The sequence below is a fragment of the Pelophylax lessonae genome (genome assembly GCF_965119305.1).
Source record: "Pelophylax lessonae genome assembly, chromosome: 10".
NCBI classification, from domain to species: domain Eukaryota; kingdom Metazoa; phylum Chordata; class Amphibia; order Anura; family Ranidae; genus Pelophylax; species Pelophylax lessonae.
The window spans coordinates 18,956,979-18,978,080 of NC_138777.1; the positions used below are offsets into that span (position 1 = coordinate 18,956,979).

The following is a 21,102-nucleotide window of genomic DNA, read 5'->3' on the forward strand; positions in this document are numbered from 1 at the left end:
ATATCATCAGAAACCAAAAACGAGCTACCAAGAGTGTGCCATAATCCAAGAAAACAGACAAAAAAAATCACAGTTGTAGAAACAACTGAACACATTGGTGGACTTTACGGGCACATCATAAGATTGTAACGCTTCTGCGTTTCTTATATGGTGTGGATTTTCAGCTGCAGAAATAGTTCCACGTCAGTAGTCATGTAAGAGATATGCTGAGATACCATTCCCAACCTCAATGACTCATCATGTGTGGAAGGTCTTATTTCAGCCAGTAAATACACACAATTAGCAAGCTGGTTCCTAGTGTGACTTTATGTATGTGGTAACACAATGATGAGGGTTTGAGGGATAGGTTGAGTGAAGGTGGTAGGTGATAGACACTTGAAGGTGAGACAGTAGCAGATGGATGCAGGAAGGTTTAGCAGTCATGTATGGTAGCAGATGACAGAGTAGCAGGTGGACATACAAGAGTGATCAACCCAGTGCAGGAAAGTAGCAGTAGCCTCAAGAGCTAGCAATCTAGTTATGCAGATGTGATAAACAGTCTTTACTATGCAGAGCTAGATAGTGTAAGCTTAGTATAAGTTTATAGAGAATTCCCCTGTGGGGTACTTAGCACTATTAGCGATACAGCCAAAGGGTGGTTCAGGAGAGGCGGATGATCCAGTAGCGGGATACAGGGATCAGCGCAGCGAGGTTCCGTCAGCGAGGTAAGCTTGCAAGCATGGAAGCTTCAAGCAAGGTTAGCATCCAGGTAAGGGTGTTTGAACGAACACATGTGAGTGAGAACCGGCGCTTTAAATAGCCATCTAGTCCGGCGCTGGGTGATGACAGCTCCAGTCTTAAAGGTGTATGCGCACCTTTCCAAAAGTAAATGGTGGGGCGCATACACTTGTGGAAAGTGTAATTTAGGGTACCAAAGGTACCGGAACATTACAAAGATAGACTTGGAAACAAATATATATAAAAGAACATTTATTGAATTCAAAGTTAAAATTTGTTCATAAAAGGTGATGAACCTTGACCAAACAGAAAAGGGTCAAAGTCATCCCACATATGTATAGATAATCATGACCAAAGATTGGTCATGTATAAACACAACAATTCATATCAAATAATGCGTGGATGTGAAAATACGTCTGCTCAAAGGTCAACGCGTTTCGCAGTAAGCTTCATCAGGACCAGATGCAGACAATAATATTCTTCTCCAAGTAACGCAAGGCAAAAAATTGGCTTTGGGCTGGCACATGGAATAGCTGAGGCCTAGGACACCGAACAGAGTTTACGCTGGTATAGGTGGAAAATGCATATATCCCATTGAAAGATGTAAAGCCAATGGCGGACACATAGGGTCTGGGTGTAGATTATGAATGTTAATACACTATACAGAGTGATAGCTAGGGGTTCAAATATGGGATCCCGATAGAAGATGTAATATCAATCTTGCCATAACTTGGGTAAAGAATCAAGTAAAGATCATGTATACTGCCAAAAACAAAGAAAGCTCAAAGCCAGGGACTTCACCATGGACAACAAACCCCATATATCCACCAGTAGGGGATAACCCTTAAACCAAGTAGGTAGACATTCCCCGGATGTGTCGCCTCAGTATCATCATAGATATCAGTTGATAAGGAGGATGTTGGTTGTCTGCACAGCATCCTTGTTTGTCCCTTCCCTGCCCCTATCTGTGAGTGCTGGGGTCACATTAGCTGAGTGATGGAGAAAAACAGAGGGAGAAGGGAAACATTGGAATACTAGTCAGTACCAGTGTGCAAAAGTGTAGTAGATTTGGGAGAAATCTACTACACTTGTGGATGTTGCTGTATTATGTAAATTTATTAGAATAGTTTTTTATATTTTAGAATGGGGTGCCTTGAGATTGTCCATAATTTTAAAGGGTGCCTTGACTGAAAAAAGGTTGAGAATGACTGATCTAATGCACTGCTAGTCCATGACTAGGGTAGTTCAGATCCCACCTGTTTAACCATATTACCTGGATCAGTACCCAACACCACCCCCTTTACCTTTAAATGACAACACTAACTCAGCATTAGGATTAAAGGGCCGGTTCGGCCTTTTATTAAACAAAAAACATAAATAACAGAAAAATATAAAACAGTCAAACCAATCCAGATCAAAGAATGGTTGCAGATCCTTGACAATTCCATCTCCCACAACTTTGGAGTTTGTGGTACCATTACCATAAGTTTGAAGCCGACGGTCGGCTTTCCGTCGGTAATGACCGATGCCGCTCGATCGTTACCGGGGGGGCGGGAGGTGACGTCCCCCCCTCCCGCCGCCTGCCCTGGCTTTGCTCGGGGCTCCCGTCCCACCGGGAGCCCCGAGCACCCAGCCGGCACGTCCGCCGGCTGGATGGAGTCCCGATGAATGCCGGAAACGGCATAGATCGGGTCTCCGATGACGTAACCCGGAGGCGGCGTCCATGACGTCACTTCCGGGTTACTCTGCTGCAAAAGGCGGCAGTTTTAAAAAACGGCTGTATGCAAAAATGCCGTTTTCGGCGTTTTGCATACAGGGAAGTGTAGTGGAGGGGTATAGGGTCTTTTAGACCCTCGATCCCTCCATAAAGTGTACCTGTCACACATATTGGTGTCACAAGGGATGTTTACATTGCTTGTGACAGCAATAAAAGTGATCAGATTTTTTTTTTTTTTTAAAAACCTGTAATAAAGTTGAAAAAAAATAAAAAATAAATAGGAAAAAAAAAAATTTAGCCGCCCCCTTCACCGTTAGCTCGCGCACAAAAAAAAACGTATACGCAAGTCGAGCCGCGAATGAAATCGCTGTTCAAACCCCACATGTGAGATATCGCCACGATCACCAGAGCGTGGGCAATGATTAAAAAAAAAGAGCTACACTCTACCTCTAAACTGGTAACCGTTAAATAAATTTAAAGCGTCGCAGATTGAGATCTCTATTGACCGTAGTTTGTCGCCATCCCACGGGGGGGGGGGGGGGGGGGCGCAATTTTAAACCGTAACATGTTGGGTATCTATTTACTCGGTGTGACATCATCTTTCACAATATACAAAAAAAATGGGCTAACTTTACTGTTTAGTATGTTTTAAATGCAGTGAAATGTGATTTTTCAAGTTTTTTCCAAAAAAATGGCGTTTTAAAGACCGCAGCGCAAATACCGCGTGACAAAAAATTTTGCAATGACCGACATTTTATTCTCCAGAGTCTTTGCTAAAAAAATATATATAATGTTTGGGGGTTCTAAGTAGTTTTCTAGGAAAAAATACTGGTTTTAACTTGTAAACAAAAAGTGTCCGAAATAGGGCTGGGGCTTAAGTGGTTAAGTTAGGTTCTGTCCCCAGCCGCCAAAACACCGCCTCGAGAACTATCCTCACTCATAGCTCCCAACTGTCCCTGATTTCGAGGGACTGTCCCTGATTTGGAACAATGTCCCTCTGTCCCTCTTTCCTCCTCATTTGTCCCTCATTTTGGTCTGAACTATATAGTTGTGTATAAAATGCACTTTTTATCTTTCAAAAACTGTTTCCCAGTGCTAAACCTTTCATCCAAATTGCTGCATTTGGAGATTTCAAAAGCCAAGATAAAGGAACAGTAGTGGTAAAAAAAAGAAAGCACTTTTGGGTTTAAGTAATCTTTTTTTGTATAATTCTCCTTTAAGGGGGCGTGGCAGGGGGGTGTGTCCAATGCCTACATACTTTTACTAATAGGTGTTCCTCATTCCCATCTCAAAAAGTTGGGAGGTATGCTCACTGACCACAGACCCCTAACCACCTTACACTACCTGGTCGGTCTACAATGAACCAAACCAACCATAGGACTCCATACCTGAGATGGGCCCCACCATTTTATCGTTTCGACACCATGTTTTGGGCCCTCGTCAAGGACCCCAACTGCCCCAGCAGCACAAATGTGAAACCTTACACTTGTGCCCGCCGCCACACCTGAAAAGCCCTTTGGATACCGTTCTGTAATCCCAAAGACCACAGGTCAATACTAGGGATAGACAAATATGTTTTTTTCAGGGCTGATACCGATATTTTGGTCACAACGTATCGACTGATATGGGCCGATATTTTGTACATTTAAAGTTTTGAAAAATAAAGACAATTTTTGACACAAATCTGGTACTGAACATGTTAATTTTTGTTTAATGCTTAATGGCTGGCTGTCTGGCACCCTTTTGTGGGTAGCTGGCTGTCACCCTGTGGTGGGTGGCTGGCTTGCTGGCAACCTGTGGTGGGTGGCTGGCACCCTGTGGTAGGTGGGTGGCTGGCACAGGGGCTGTGGGTGGCTGGCTGGTACAGGGCCTGTGGGTGGCTGCCTGTCTGGCACCCTGTCTGTGGGTGGCTGGCTGTCTGACACCCTGTGGTGGGTGACTGGCTGTCTGACACCCTGTGGTGGGTGGCTGGCTGGCACCCTGTGGTGGGTGGGTGGCTGGCACAGGGGCCGTAGGTGGCTGGCTGGTACAGGGCCTGTGGGTGGCTGGCTGGTACAGGGCCTGTGGGTGGCTGGCTGGTACAGGGCCTGTGGGTGGCTGGTACAGGGCCTGTGGGTGGCTGGCTGGCTGGTACACGGCTTGTGGGTGGCTGGCTGGCAAAGGGTCTGTGGATGTGGGTGGCTGTCTGGCACCGGGCTGCTGTGGGTGGGTGTATGGCTATGATACACTCCCACGAGACTAGTCCTGACTCTAGACGAGGCTGTCCAAAGGCGAGGGAGGCGGCCTAAGAAGGCAGAATGACGTCACAAAAATATCGGCAAAATCGGCCAGTTCCGGGCCGATACTGATATATCGGGAAAAGTGCATATCGGCCCTCGATATATCGGCCTTGCCGATAATCGGTCTATCCCTAGTCAATACCCACCATCCCCTCCAAGGTACAACCATGTGTCCATCTCCAGCTCCACATGCCTAACCCCTAATCCACCATTCCAAGCGAAGAATCTGCCTGCCTACTTATTCAACTTTATCCGGGCTTTGTTCAACTTCTCCACTGACCTGGCCCCTCTCCATGCAGTGCAGGCCACCATATTTCACCATACTATGATCATGTAAGGGAAGGAAGACCGAAGTCGCAAGAAGTCCAGTTTGACATCCTTAATCAGTTTCCTCATGGAATGTAGACCTAAGTTGTTCCCACCAGCATGTAAGACCAAAACATCTGGCAGTCTGTCCAGCCAGGCAAATCGGTGAACTTTAGGTAATACCCTCTGCCAGAATATCCCTGGCACCCCAATCCATCTAACAATGCTCTCCTCTCTTGAAACTCCCAGCTGCTGTCCATTGGGCCTAACCTCCATCCAGTGCCGGGACAAGGTCATCTAGAGCCAGGGGCGAACATGCCAAATTGTGACTCTACCACTCAACTCTATGGCCTTGGAGGACCGGAGCGACGTCATACGTCACTTCCTAGCAACAGTTTTTGAAGAGCCAATTTTTTTTCATCATGAAAAAAAAAATGACTTTTTTTTTTTTCTTTTTAAGTGTAGATGTGAGATGTGAGGTCTTTTTGACCCCAGATCTCACATTAAAGAGGTCCTCATGCTTATTTCTATTACAAGGGATGTTTACATTCCTTGTAATAGGAATAAAGCTGATCAAAAATTTTATTTTTTTTTTTCTTAAAGGACAGTGTAAAAATAAAAAAATAAAAGATAAAATAAATAAGAAAAAAAATGAAAGCCCTCCGCCCCCGTTAGCTCGCGCGCAGAAGCGAACTCACACGCAAGTCGCGTCCACATATGTAAACAGTGTTCAAACCACGCATGTGACGTATCGCCGCGATCGTTAGAGCGAGAGCAATAATTTGAGCTCTAGACCTTCTCTGTAGCTCTAAACTGGTAACCTGTAGAAATTTTTAAAATGTTGCCTCTGTTCTCTAGGGTCTCTGCTAAAAAAAGAAATATATAATGTTTGGGGGTTCTAACTAATTTTCTAGCAAAAAAAAAAAAACGGATTTTAACTTGTTAACAACAAGTGTCAGAAAAAGGCCCAGTTCAGAAGTTGTTATATTCCCCCTCTTCCCAGTACAAATCTGCCCCTGCTAAAATCCCCCTTCCAGAACAATTCCCTGTATAAGCCCCCAGCACACCCACCCTCCCCCACAAAACAAAAAATTCCCCTTCCTAGCATACATCCTCTACCCCTTAAATTCATCCTCCAAGCAAACCCCCCCCTTCCAAAATATATTCCCCTTCTAGCAAAATACCTCCCAATCATCATCTACTAAGACAAACCCCCCCCCCCCCCAAAAAAAAAATTACTTTTATAGCACAAACCCCTCACATCCCCTCCCCCAGCACAAATTGTCTTCCCTCATCCCCCTCCAAACACAAATCCCCCCAAATCACCACCAAATTTGCCCTCCTAGAAGAATTCTTACCACCTGCCGAACCCCAAATTCCCCTTCTCAACACGAGTCCCTCCCTGTGCTGCCCCCCCCCCCCCACTACGGTTGCCACCTCATCCCTTTAAACCAGGACACTTTAACCACTTTACCACCGGAGGATTTTGCTGTCTTACGTCCAGGCCACTTTTTGCGATTCGGCGCTGTGCGACTTTAACTGACAATTGCGCGGTCGTGCGACGCCATACCCAATTGAAATGTACGTCCTTTTTTCCCCACAAACAGAGCTTTCTTTTGGTGGTATTTGATCACCTATGCGGTTTTTAGTTTTTGCGCTATAAACAAAAAAAGAGCGTTTATTTTGAAAAAATAACAATATTTTTCACATTTTTTTATATGAAATTCCTCCCAAAAAAATGTAAAAATCTAATTTTTTTTAAATTTTTGGCCAATTTGTTTTCTGCTACATATGTTTGGTAAAAAAAATCACAATAAGTGTATTTTGATTGGTTTGCGCAAAAGTTATTGCATTTACTAACTAAGGGAAAGATTTCTGTCATTTTTGGTGTTTTTTTTTTAACGAGTAATGGCGGCGATCTGCGATTTTTTTTGCGGGACTGCGACATTGCGGCGGACAGATCGGACCCCTGACTGACATTTTTGACACTTTTGGGGGTACCAGTGACATTACTACAGTAATCAGTGCTATACATATGCAGTTATTGTAAAAATGACACTGGCAGGGAAGGGGTTAATTTTATTGGAGAGGGAGAGGTTAATGTATGCCTGGTGCTTACTGACGTGTGTGGGGGGAGGTGACTGAGTGACACAGGGACAGATTGCATGTTCAGCTATGCTCAACCCTGCAATTCGTCACTGTTTGTCACTTAGGAGGTCCGCCCGCTCTGTTTACACAAGCGGGCGGATCTCCAGACTCGATTCCCCGGCGATCGGGAAAGAGCAGCGGCGATCGCCGCCGCTCCTCCCCTGGCCAGACTCCCGCTATGCCTGAAAACAGCGGGAGCGCGCCTCCCGCGGCGCGCGAGCGCCGCCTACAGGGGGAGGAGTCCAGCGACGTAGGTCTACGTCGCTGGACGGAATCGAGCCACTTTGCCGCAGTACAGTCAACGTGACTGGTCGGCAAGTGGTTAATTACACAGGTTCTGCGAGTGATTAAGGTGGTAATTAAACCCACTTAGTGCCTTACCTGCATTATATCAGCCTCAGAACCTGTGTAATAAATATGTTTCCTGGTTTAAAGGGATGAGAACGCAACCGTATCCCCCACCTCACTTGATTCTACAGTGCCCAGGGCAGCTGTCCCTTCTGCCCACCCCTTGTCCTGGCCCTGCTTGCAAGTGTTTGGAAAGTTTTGGCTGGCAGATCAAGTTTTTAAGGTCTGATTCTTTCTCTCCTTAGTGATGGCAGAATGACTGCGGGTGTGGCAAGGGTGAATCCGGAATGCCCTGGCACTAGAATACATTTATGGCTCACCATGGTACCGATGAGCGCCGCAACAAAGAAGATGATCACCAACACAAAGCCAGACATCTCGATTTTCCAGAATCCATTTTGCAGGGTTGTTAGATCCTAAGAAAATAAATCAGAAAGAAAAAAAATGCATTAAAGCTCAGCGAAACCCAAAAATAAAAATGTCATATATTGCAGCTTATCAATCAGTGGATGTGGTGGCTGCATTCGTTTTCTTTTTTTCAAACTTTTATTTCTTTATTTTCATGTGGTGTTCGGTCAGTAACAAACCTCCTGTCTCAGTCCCGGTTCACATATATATATATATATATATATATATATATATATATATATATACAGTATATATATATATATATATATTTTTAGCAGAGACCCTAGAGAATAAAATGGAGATCATTGCAACATTTTTTTTATCACACCGCATTTGCGCAGCGGTCTTACAAACGCAATTTTTTGGTAAAAATTACACTTTTTTGAAATAAAAAATAAAAAACAGTAAAGTTAGCCCAATTTTTTTCTATAATGTGAAAGATAATGTTACGCTGAGAAAATAGATACCCAACATGTCATGCTTCAAAATTGCGCACGCTCGTGGAATGGCGACAAACTTTGGTACTTAAAAATCCCCATAGGCGACGGTTTAAAAACTTCTACAGGTTACCAGTTTAGAGTTACAGAGGGAGTCTATGACTAGAATTATCACTCTCACTCTAACGATCGCAGCGATTCCTCACATGTGTGGTTTGAACACCGTTTACATATGTGGGCGTGACTTGCGTATGTGTTCGCTTCTGCGTGCGAGCTAACGGGGACGGGACGCTTGAATTTTTTTTTTCCTATTTATTTTATCTTTTATTTTTTACCTTTTACAGTTTGAAAAAAAAAAATATCACTTTTATTCCTATTACAAGGAATGTAATATAAATATTTGTAATATAAATAAGCAGGACAGGTCCTCTTTAATGTGAGATCTGGGGTCAAAAAGACCTCCCATCTCACATCTACACTAAAAAAAGTCATTTTTTTTCATGATGAAAAAAAAAAAAAGGGCTCTTTAAATTTGTTTCTAGGAAGTGACGTATGGCTTCGTCCTCCAAGGCCATAGAGTGGAGTGGGGGCCATTTTGCCCTCCCTCGACTTCCTGCCTGAGAGGACAGCAGACCGGTGTTCTAAAATTTTCTCGGACCCGTGAAAAAATCGGACCTCGTCACTTCCGGTGATGGGAGTCTCAAGTGCGCATGCGCATAAGACATTATCTTGGTTTGGTAAACTTATAACACATAGCGGGCAGCTGAATGAGAGGAGGCGGGGCTGAGGTGGGACGGAAGACACCGCCGCGTCATCTGCAGAGCTGAATAGAGGAGGCGGGAGAGGAGGCGGGACGGAGGTGCGGCCGTGTAATAAATGCAGGACTTTAGCGACTCCTTGTTTTATTATCTTTAGTAATTATCGTATTATTTATCCTTAGAATTTCATTACATTTACTATTTATATAATACAAAATAAGAAATACTAAATGTAAAGATAATAAAACAAGGAGTCGCTAAAGTCCTGCATATATTACACGGCCGCACCTCCGTCCCGCCTCCTCCACCAGCTCTGCATATGTGCCTCCGTCCCTAATGTCTCGATGACGCGGCGGTGTCCTCCGTCCTCCGTCGCACCTCAGCCCCGCCTCCTCTCAATCAGCTGTCCGCTCTCTGTTATAATTTTGCCAAACCTCGAAAAATGTCTTCTGCGCATGCGCATGGACGACTCCCACCCGCTGTTTTGTGATGCTCTATCACCGGAAGTGACGAGGTCCAATTTTTTCACGGGTCCGACAAAATTTTACAACACCGGATCGTTTCCCAGCTGCTGACGGGTCCAGTAAGCGGGGAAAACGACTGGGAAGCGGAGGGGGGGGGGGGGCCACCTCTCCCGCTGCCCATAAAGGTGATCCTGCAGTGAATCCACCGCTGGGACCACCCTTATGTTAAAGCAGACTTCCTGCAGTTTAAAAAAATACCGGGGTTACGGCAGCTATCTGCTGCCATAGCCCCGGTATTTAACTTCAAAGTACCGACGTAAAACTGCGGCGGGTGGTCCGGAAGTGGTTAAGTGGAGAGGGTGGTGTTACATGGACTGGTAGACAGGGATCTCCAAACTACGGCCCTCCAGTTGTTTTTCCGGAACTACAATTCCCATCATGCCTAGTCATGTCTGTGAACGTCAGAGTTTTACAATGCCTCATGGGACGTGTAGTTCCGCAACAACTGGAGGGCCGTAGTTTGGAGATCCCTGATTTAGATGGACTTTACACACACTATACTACCAAAAGTATTGGGACGCCCGCCTTTACACACACATGAACTTTAATGGCTTCCCAGTCTTAGTCCGTAGGGTTCAATATTGAGTTGGCCCACCCTTTGCTGCTATAACAGCTTCAACTCTTCTGGGAAGGCTGTCCACAAGGTTTAGGAGTGTGTCTCTGGGAACGTTTGACCATTCTTCTAGAAGTGCATTTGTGAGGTCAGGCACTGATGTTGGATGAGAAGGCCTGGCTCGCAGTCTCTGCTCTAATTCATCCCAAAGGTGTTCTATGGAGTTGAGGTCAGGACTCTGCGCAGGCCAGTCAAGTTCCTCCACCCCAAACTCGCTCATCCATGTCTTTATGGACCTTGCTTTGTGCACTGGTGTGCAGTCATGTTGGAACAGGAAGGGGCCGTCCCCAAACTCTTCCCAAAAAGTTAGGAGCATGAAATTGTCAAAAATAACTTGGTATGCTGAGGCCTTAAGAGTTCCCTTCACTGGAACTAAGGGGCCAAGCCCAACCCCTGAAAAACAACCCCACACCATAATCCTATACCTCCCAACGTTTTGAGATGGGAACGAGGGACACCTATTAGCAAAAGTAGTGACAGGACACCACCCCCCTCCTCCCCCGCCACACCCCACAAAAGTCCATTTTTTTTTTACCACTATTCTTCCTTTTTATTGGCTTTTGAAATTTACAAATGCAGCAATTTAGAAATTGGATGAAAGGTTTAGCACTGGGAAACACTTTTTGATAGATAAAAAGTGCATTTTATATGTAACTATATAGATCAGACTAAAATTAAGGACAAATGAGAAGGAAAGAGGGACAGAGGGACTTTGCTCCAAATCAGGGACAGTCCCTCGAAATCCAGAATGGGGTGTACCTGGTCCCGCAGTCTCCTGGGATACTTAGATCACATCTCTCCGGAGGCTGCAGGACCAGCACAGAGAAGGGCAGCCTGGAGGGCAGGTTGGTTACATAGGACAGTCAGAAGAGAATGAAAACTCCTCCTACAAGCTTTAACCGGATACTGATAGAAGTCACAGGACTGCTATATACTGCTGATGAGAAAAGGTATTTAGCAGTTTATATTTACTAAAATAATTGCATTTCCATGTTCTGTGTACTGTGGGAGAGCAGATATAGTGACTGCAGGCTCCTGGTGGGACCAGATATAATGACTGCAGGCTCCTGGGGGGACCAGATATAGTGACTGCAGGCTCCTGGGGAGACCAGATATAGTGACTGCAGGATCCTGGGGGGACCAGATATAGTGACTGCAGGCTCCCGGGGAGACCAGATATAGTGACTGCAGGCTCCTGGGGAGACCAGATATAGTGACTGCAGGATCCTGGGGAGAGCAGATATAGTGACTGCAGGCTCCTGGGGAGACCAGATATAGTGACTGCAGGATCCTGGGGAGAGCAGATATAGTGACTGCAGGCTCCTGGAGAGACCAGATATAGTGACTGCAGGCTCCTGGGGAGAGCAGATATAGTGGCTGCAGGCTCCTGGGGAGAGCAGATATAGTGACTGCAGGCTCCTGGGGAGAGCAGATATAGTGACTGCAGGCTCCTGGGGAGAGCAGATATAGTGACTGCAGGATCCTGGGGAGAGCAGATATAGTGACTGCAGGCTCCTGGGGAGAGCAGATATAGTGACTGCAGGATCCTGGGGAGAGCAGATATAGTGGCTGCAGGCTCCTGGGGAGAGCAGATATAGTGACTGCAGGCTCCTGGGGAGAGCAGATATAGTGGCTGCAGGCTCCTGGGGAGAGCAGATATAGTGACTGCAGGCTCCTGGGGAGACCAGATATAGTGACTGCAGGCTCCTGGGGAGAGCAGATATAGTGGCTGCAGGCTCCTGGGGAGAGCAGATATAGTGGCTGCAGGCTCCTGGGGAGAGCAGATATAGTGACTGCAGGCTCCTGGGGAGAGCAGATATAGTGACTGCAGGCTCCTGGGGAGAGCAGATATAGTGACTGCAGGATCCTGGGGAGACCATATATTGTTACTGCAGGCTCCTGGGGAGAGCAGATATAGTGGCTGCAGGCTCCTGGGGAGAGCAGATATAGTGACTGCAGGCTCCTGGGGAGAGCAGATATAGTGACTGCAGGATCCTGGGGAGACCATATATTGTTACTGCAGGCTCCTGGGGAGAGCAGATATAGTGACTGCAGGCTCCTGGGGAGAGCAGATATAGTGGCTGCAGGCTCCTGGGGAGAGCAGATATAGTGACTGCAGGCTCCTGGAGAGAGCAGATATAGTGGCTGCAGGCTCCTGGGGAGACCAGATATAGTGACTGCAGGCTCCTGGGGAGAGCAGATATAGTGACTGCAGGCTCCTGGGGAGTGCAGATATAGTGACTGCAGGCTCCTGGGGAGACCAGATATAGTGGCTGCAGGCTCCTGGGGAGACCAGATATAGTGGCTGCAGGCTCCTGGGGAGACCAGATATAGTGGCTGCAGGCTCCTGGGGAGACCAGATATAGTGGCTGCAGGCTCCTGGGGAGACCAGATATAGTGACTACAGGCTCCTGGGTTTAGGAACACTTTAAAGTAGAACTTGAGCAAAACTTTTTTTTTTATATTGGATAGGGTAAGAGAGGGTTATAATCTCTGTCAGATTTTCTTTCGCCATCTGTGTCCCATTGCAGAGATTTCCCGTCTGTCCCATAGCCAAACAGGAAGTGAGAGGAAATCCCTGCAAATTAAGGGAATTCCTTGGGGACCCCTATGTCACCAGAACTAGTGTCCCCATTGGAAGATTTCCCCACTATTACTTTTCTGGGGACAAGTCAAAATTTGGGAATCTCTTTTACTTTTATTATCAATGATAATGGTGAACAGGACAAATAGAGAGGGTGAATCTCCCTAATGGGGAGACATGGGGTCCGCCAGACCCGCTGATTGACATCCCCGCTAGCCAATACAGGCGGGATCACGCCTCTGGCGGCACGATGGCACCATCTAGTGGCTATTGAATGAAATAAGGTACCGGTATGTCGTTTCACGCAGTAGCGCCACACTGCCGCAGTAAATACACGGCGGCCGGTCGGCAACTGGTTGAAGGTCGGGGATGATTTGTGGGTGGCCAGCGGATATCGGGTTTGCTGGAACCGCTGATTGACATCCCTGCTAGCCAATCACGGTGCAATGGCGCCTCCGGCGGCGTGATCGCGCCATCTAGGGGCTAGTGAACAAAACTACATACAGGTACGTCATTTTGCGCAATAGCGCCACACTGCCGCAATAAATGCACGGCGGGTGGTCGGCAAGTGGTTAAACGTCGGGAATGATCGCGCGTGGCCAGCGGACATCGGGTCCACTGGACCCAATGAATGCGGTTGCGCGATCGCGCCATCTAGTGGCTATTGACCGAAATGACCTATAGGTACCTCGTTTCAGACAATAGCACCACACTGCCACAGTAAATACATGACGAGCGGTCGGCAAGTGGTTAAAGGTTCGGGGATGAATGTGGGTGGCCAGTGGACATCGAGTCTGCCAGACCCCCTGATGGACATCCCTGCTAGCCAATCACGATGCCATCGCACCTCCGGCAGCAAGATGGTGCCATCTAGTGGCTATTGACTGACACGACTTACAGGTACGTTGTTTCACTCAATAGCACCACACTGCCGCAGTAAATACATGGCGAGTGGTTAAAGGTCGGGGATGATCGTGGGTGGCCGGTGGTCTGCCGGACCCACTGATGGACATCTCTGCTAGCCAATCACAGGGGGATGGCGCCTTCTAGTGGCTATTGAACGAAACGACATACAGATATATAATTTCACGCAGTAGTGCCCCATTGTCACAGTAAATACATGGTGGTCGTTCACCAGGTGGTTAAAGGTTGGGGATGATCGTGGGTGGCCAGTGAACATCAGGTCTGCCGGACCCGCTGATTGACATCCCGGCGGGATCGCGCCCCCGGTGGCGTGATGGCGCCATCTAGTGGCTATTGAATGAAACGACCAACAGGTACGTCATTTTACACAATAGGGGCCACACTGCCGCCGTAAATACACGGCGGCCGGTTGGCATGTGGTTAAAGGACGCTAGCTGGCCAAACGGAAGAACGATTTCCTATTCTGCCCAAATAAAAGCATAAAATCGGCCTCTCTGTTGATTATTTCCCCCCTGATGTACATCAGAGAGCTGTATAACATAATACATTTAGGATAATTGAAGCTGACCTGGAAAAATGTATTACCTAGGGCGAGAGGTGGATGACTCCGCGCAAATGACATTAATCAGCCCTCGCCGGTCAGGATCTGATCTTATATGAATCATAGGTTGCCTTAGAGGCGCCAGATGGTCTATTTGTAAATCTCATTTAGAATCTTCTGGAAAATGATAAGGCTTTTCTATCCCCCCCCCCCCCCAACCATCACTACGGAATCTCTCCACCACTGCTAATGGCAGCGTAGTCTTACATTCCCGTAAGTGAATTACATTGTAGCAGAGTTGTTTGGTGTAATGCGCTGCGCTCAGCTACGCTCACGTGCAGCACAGCTGTTGGGCTAATTTCCCAGAAGTCTGGACTAAATGACATTGTATCATTACAGACACACAGTCCTAGTAGAGGAGATCGCAGCCTGCTGGAGATTCAAGGGACCGCTCACACCAGCGCACGCGCGTGTTACGCTTTATATAACGTGTTCGCGTTGGGGTGCGCTGTGTAAGGGAATGCAATGGGTTGTTACAGCGAATCGCAGCGTTTACTTCTTTTTCTGCTTTTTGTAAACTTTTTTTTAAATGTTATAAAATGACCCGTCAGTCAGCTCAAGTTTTTGACGCAATGCAGTGCGTTGTTTTGGGTGGAGTCGCATTAAAGGGGTTGGGTCATTTTCTGTCCTTAACCATTTCAGCGCTGAAAGGTTTTACCCCCTTCGTGACCAGGCCATTTTAGACCAATTTGTATTCTGCTACATATTTTTGGTGAATAAAATCCCAATAAGTGTATTTTGATTGGTTTGCGCAAGTTATCACGTCTACAAACTGGGGGAAAGATTTATTTTTGTGGTATTCGATCACCTGTGCGATTTTTATTTATTGCGCTATAAACAAAAAAAGAGGGACAATTCTAAAAAAAAGAAAAAAAAAAAAAAACAATATTTTTCACTTTCTGCTATATAACATTCCCCAAAAAAAAAAAAAAAAAACATTTTTTTCATAATTTTAGACCAATTTGTATTCTTCTACATATTTTTGGTAAATAAAATCCCAATAAGTGTATTTTGATTGGTTTGCACAAGTTATCACGTCTACAAACTGGGGGAAAGATTTATTTTTGTGGTATTTGATCACTTGTGCGATTTTTATTTATTGCGCTATAAACAAAAAAAGAGCGACAATGCTTAAAAAAATATAACATTGCCAAAAAAAAATTAAAAAATCTAATTTTTTTCATCATTTTAGACCAATTTGTATTCTTCACATATTTTTGGTAAATAAAATCCCAATAAGTGTAATTTGATTGGTTTGCGCAAAAGTTATCGCGTCTACAAACTGGGGGAAAGATTTATTTTTGTGGTATTCGATCACCTGTGCAATTTTTATTTATTGCGCTATAAACAAAAAAAGGGGGGACAATTCTAAAAAAAAAAAAAACAATATTTTTCACTTTCTGCTATATAACATTCCCCAAAAAAAATAAAAAAATAAAATTTTTTCATCATTTTAGACCAATTTGTATTCTGCTACATATTTTTGGTAAATAAAATCCCAATAAGTGTATTTTCATTGGTTTGCGCAAAAGGTATCGCGTCTACAGATTTATTTTTGTGGTATTTGATCACCTGTGCGAATCGGTCGATCCCTAGTTTTGTCCTGCTTTATGATTTATTGCTGTTCAGGGGCTCTGGGCTTCAGCAAAATGGCAGCCTCCAGCAAGAAGTGCTTCACACTTCCATGTGTTCCTGTGCTCCGCACGTTGGGTAGCCCATTCATTTTGATTGGACTGCCCTATGCGCTAAAAAAACGTAAAAGAAGTCCCTGACTCCTTTCCAAAAACGCTCAGCATGATTACAGCACCATGCGGTTTGGCGCGTGTGAAAATGCACGTGTTTGCAGATGCTTAGGGTTTCAATTATTATTATACGGTATTTATATAGCGCCAACAGTTTGCGCAGCACTTTACTCACATGAGGTCAGTATTCCTCCCAACTTTCTGTGAGGTTGGAATGTTTCGCACATTCAGTGGAGCCCAGAGGAGACATCAGGGGTCTTTTAGACCCTGCATGTCTCATTGACCCCTTGCCCACCGGCCGCTCCATATATACTGCGGCTTAGTGGTGCTATTGCGCTAAACAATGTACCTGTACGCCGTTTCGTTCAATAGCCACTAGATGGCGCCATTGCGCCCCCAGATACGCAATTGCGCCGCGATTGGCTAGCGGGGATGTCAATCAACGGGTCCGGCGGTCCCAATGTCTGCTGGCCAGCCGGGATCATCACCGGGAGAGGCAAAACGGCGGTCTGCCTATGTAAACAAGGCAGATCAGCGTTCTGCAAGGGGACAAGATGGAGATCTTGTGTTCCCGCTAAGCAGGAACACAGATCTCTGTCTTCTCCCAATAAGTGCAATCCACCCCCACAGTTAGAAACCGCTAAACAGGAACATGGATCTCTGTCTTTCCCAAGTCAGACCATCCCCCACACAGTTAGAAAGCACTCCCTAGGGCAGTGATGCCAAACCTTGGCACCCCAAATGTTTTGGAACTACATTTCCATTGATGCTCAACTACACTGCAGAGTATAGAAGCTTCAAGGGAAATGTAGTCCCAAAACATCTGGGGTGCCAAGGTTCGCCATCACTGCCCTAGGGGCACATTTAACCCTTTGAGCACCCCTGATGTTAACCCCTTCCCTGCCAGTGTCATTAGTGCAGGGAAAGTGCATATTTTTAGCACTGAGCACTGTATTAAGTGTCAATGGTCCCCAAAAATTGTCAAAAGTGTCAGTTAGATGTCAGATTTGTTCATCGCAATGTCGCAGTCCCCCCAAAAAAAATCACTGATTGCCGACATTAATAGTAAAAAAAATAACATAAATAAAAATTACATAAACATATCGCATCCTGTAGACGCTATAAGGTTTGCGCAAACCAATCAATACACACTTTTTGGATTTTTTTTTTAACCCAAAATATATGTAACAGAATACATAATGACCTAAATTGATGAAAGAAATTTGATTTTTGAAATTCTTTTATTGGCTGTGTTTTATGGCAGAAAGTAAAAAAATATTGTTGTTTTTTTTTTTTTGCCGACATTACTAGTAAAAAAAAAAAAAAACAATAAATAAAAATGACATAAACATATATAGCATCGTTTGTAGATGCTGTAACCAATCAATATACACTTTTTGGATTTTTTTTTTTACCAAAAATATATGTAACAGAATACATAATGACCTAAATTGATGAAAGAAATTTGATTTTTGAAATTTTTTTATTGGCTGTGTTTTATGACAGAAAGTAAAAAAATATATATATATTTTTTTTTCCCGACATTACTAGTAAAAAAATAAAACAAATAAAAATTACATAAACATATCACATAGTTTGTACACACTATAACGTTTGCGCAAACCAATCAATATACGCTTTTTGGAATTTTTTTTTTTACCAAAAATATATGTAGCAGAATACATATTGGCCTAAATTGATGAAAGAAACTAGATTTTTTCTTTTTTTTTATTGGCTGTGTTTTATAGCAGAAAGTAAAAAAATATTGTTTTGTTTTTTTTTTTTTTTGCCGACATTATAAGTAAAAAAATAAAATAAATAAAAATTGCATAAACATATTGCATCGTTTGTAGACACTACAACGTTTGCGCAAACCAATCAATATACGCTTTTTGGGATTTTTTTTTTACCAAAAATATATGTAGCAGAATACATATTGGCCTAAATTGATGAAAAAAAATTAGATTTTTTAATTTTTTTTATTGGCTGTGTTTTATAGCAGAAAGTAAAAAAATATTGTTTTTTTTTTTTCCCCGACATTACTAGTAAAAAAAAAAAAAAAAAAAAATGTCATAAACACATCACATCGTTTGTAGACACTATAACGTTTGCGCAAACCAATCAATATACGCTTTTTTGAATTTTTTTTTTTACCAAAAATATATGTAGCAGAATTCATATTGGCCTAAACTGATGAAAAACAATTTGAAAGGTTTTTTATTGGCTGTGTTTTATAGCAGAAAGTAAAAAAAATATTGTTTTTTTTTTTTTACAAAATTGTTGCTCTTTTTTTGTTTATAGCGCACAAAATTAAAAACCACAGAGGTGATCAAATACCACCAAAAGAAAGCTTTATTTGTTGGAAAAAAAAGGATATAAAATGTATTTGGTTATAGCTTCGCACGACCGCGCAATTGTCAGATAAAGTAACGCAAAAAATGGCCTGGTCATGAAAGAGGGGTAAAACCTTCAGGTTCAGAAGTGGTTAAACCTGTCACCTAAAAATCATTACATAGATGGCTTTTTGTCCCCTATGTAAATGAAAAAAAAAAAAGTTAAATTAAAAAAAAAAAAAAAAATTAGTTTTTTGACTGTACATGTTGTACTTGGGTCAACAGTTGTTCTTGTTCTCGTTGTTTGTTTTATATGCAAAATCCTAAGGCTGCATTCACATGTCAGCGTATTGATCGCGGGCAGAATCGCCGCGATTCCGCCCGCGATCCGGAAATCATTGCAAATCGCGGGACGCCTGTGCGTTGCCCGTGATTTGCAATAGCACCCCAAACGCTGTGCGATGTTGCCGCGATTTTCGCCTGCCGAATCGCGGTAACATCGCGCAAAAAATAAATCGCGGGACGCATTACGCCCAAAAAAGTACAAGAGCTTCTTTGGAGCGTAATGCGTCCCGCGATTTTTTTTGCGCGATGTTACCGCGATTCGGCAGGCGGAATTCGCGGCAACATCGCACAGCGTTTGGGGTGCTATTGCAAATCACAGGCAACGTACATGCGTCCCGCGATTTGCAATAATTTCCAGATCGCGGGCAGAATCGCAGCGATTCTGCCCGCGATCAATACGCTGACATGTGAATGCAGCCTAATAAAAAATATAAAAAAATAAATAAATAAATAAATAAATATTTTTAAAGAAATTGTTACACCCAAGCTTATAAAATTCCCCCCCCCCAAAATTTTTTTGAGGCCCCCCCACCCCCATGTATACGCACATACATAAACGCATGTGTCGGGGGGTGTCTACGTGTGAAACGTAGATTGCGATACGCATGTTACATCTCGCCTCGCACGCCAACGGGAGAGCAATAATTCTAACACCAGACCTCCTCCATAACACTAAACTGAAGACCTATAGGGGGCTTTTGAATTGTCGCCTATAGAAAATATAGGGTACTGAAGTCTGTCGCCATTTTATGGGCGCACACAAATTTAAAGGTTGGACATGTTGGGTGTCTATTCACTCGGGGCAACCTCGTCTTTTATATTTTACCAAACATTTGGGTAGTTTATTGTGTTTGTATGCCCTAAAATTCACTTTAGTGTGCTTTTTACTGAAATTTCGCATTCCCTAAACCTTTGGGGTCATCACATGTGACATAAAAATTAGAACCACCACTATTTTATTCTCCAGGGTGTCTGCTTTTAGAAAATATTTAATGTTTTGGGGTTTTGTGTAATCTTCAGGCCAGAAATTATTTTTTTAAGCATGTGTGCAAAAACCGCAAAACCCGGCTCTGGCAACAAAAGGGTTAAGTCGCATAGATTTGAATGGCCTCCATTGAAATCAATGGGTTGTGACTTGTCATGTGATTTTATGTGTCCAAAGTCGCATGACAAGTCACACGAGTGTGAATGAAGCCTTAGTGCCTGTTGCGTTTAGCAGGTCCCAGAATGCAACAGTAGGAGTTACTGACCTTATCGCCACAGCGGATGGCTTAACCCCTTCAGCTCAGGAAGCTCCTTACCCTGTATGGACCAGATGTTTGTCTCCTCACCGCCTGATTTAACCCTTAAAAAGTCTGAACCACTGCGCCAATGCAGGGTCCGTACACTTAAATAGGCCATGTTGGGTGGCGAGACCGCCCGCTAAATGCAACATGTAGTTTCATTTTTGCTGTGTTCCCAAAGCATCACAGTATATGTATACTGTGCATGCCCTTTTTTTTAGGTGACTTAACCGCATGGTTTTACCACCCCCTCCCCAGTGTGAACAAGCCCTAATAGTAAAAATAAAAAGTAGATTTTTCTGCAATTGCAGTGATTCTGTTTGGCCACTAGATGTCCTCAGTCTTTTAGGCTCAATGACAGCCTGCATCATAAAACCCATCTCCTTTGACATAATGAATAATAATTTTGGGAATTCTGTGGCAGTACCGCCCACCAAATGTAACATGCAGTTTCATTCTTGCTGTGTCATCAAGATATCACAGTATATGTATACTGTGCATGCCCTTTTTTTAGGTGGCTTAACTGTCTGGTTTTACCACCCCCCTCCTTAGTGTGAACAAGCCCTAATAGTAAAAATAAAAAGTAGATTTTTCTGCAATTGCAGTGATTCTGTTCGGCCACTAGGTGTCCTCAGTCTTTTTGGCTCAATGACAGCCTGCATCATAAAACCCATCTCCTTTGACACAAGGCTGTCATGGAATAATAATTTTGGGAATTTCCGGAATTTAGCGGTACCGCCCACCAAATGTAACATGCAATTTCATTCTTGCTGTGTCCTTAAAGCATCACAGTATATGTATACTGTGCATGCCCTTATTTTTACGTGGCTTAACTGTCTGGATTTACCACCCCCTCCCCAGTGTGAACAAGCCCTAATACTAAAAATAAGAAAGTCGATTTTTCTGCAATTGCAGTGATTCTGTTTGGCCACTAGGTGTCCTCAGGCTTTTAGGCTCAGTGACAGCCTGCATCATAAAACCCATCTCCTTTGACACAAGGCTGTCATGGAACAATCATTCTGTGGCGATACCGCC

The 21,102-nt window shown here is 44.2% G+C and overlaps 1 protein-coding gene across 1 annotated transcript in view; it reads right to left on the reverse strand.

Annotated features, from left to right (window-relative positions):
* Nucleotides 1-21,102, reverse strand: part of PTPN5 (protein tyrosine phosphatase non-receptor type 5) — a 147,774-nt gene that overhangs the window by 44,683 nt on the left and 81,989 nt on the right. Inside the window, exon 4 of the mRNA XM_082269989.1 lies at nucleotides 7,836-7,931. Coding sequence (XP_082126115.1) covers nucleotides 7,836-7,931 — 96 coding nt within the window. The remainder of the gene's footprint in view (nucleotides 1-7,835; nucleotides 7,932-21,102) is intronic.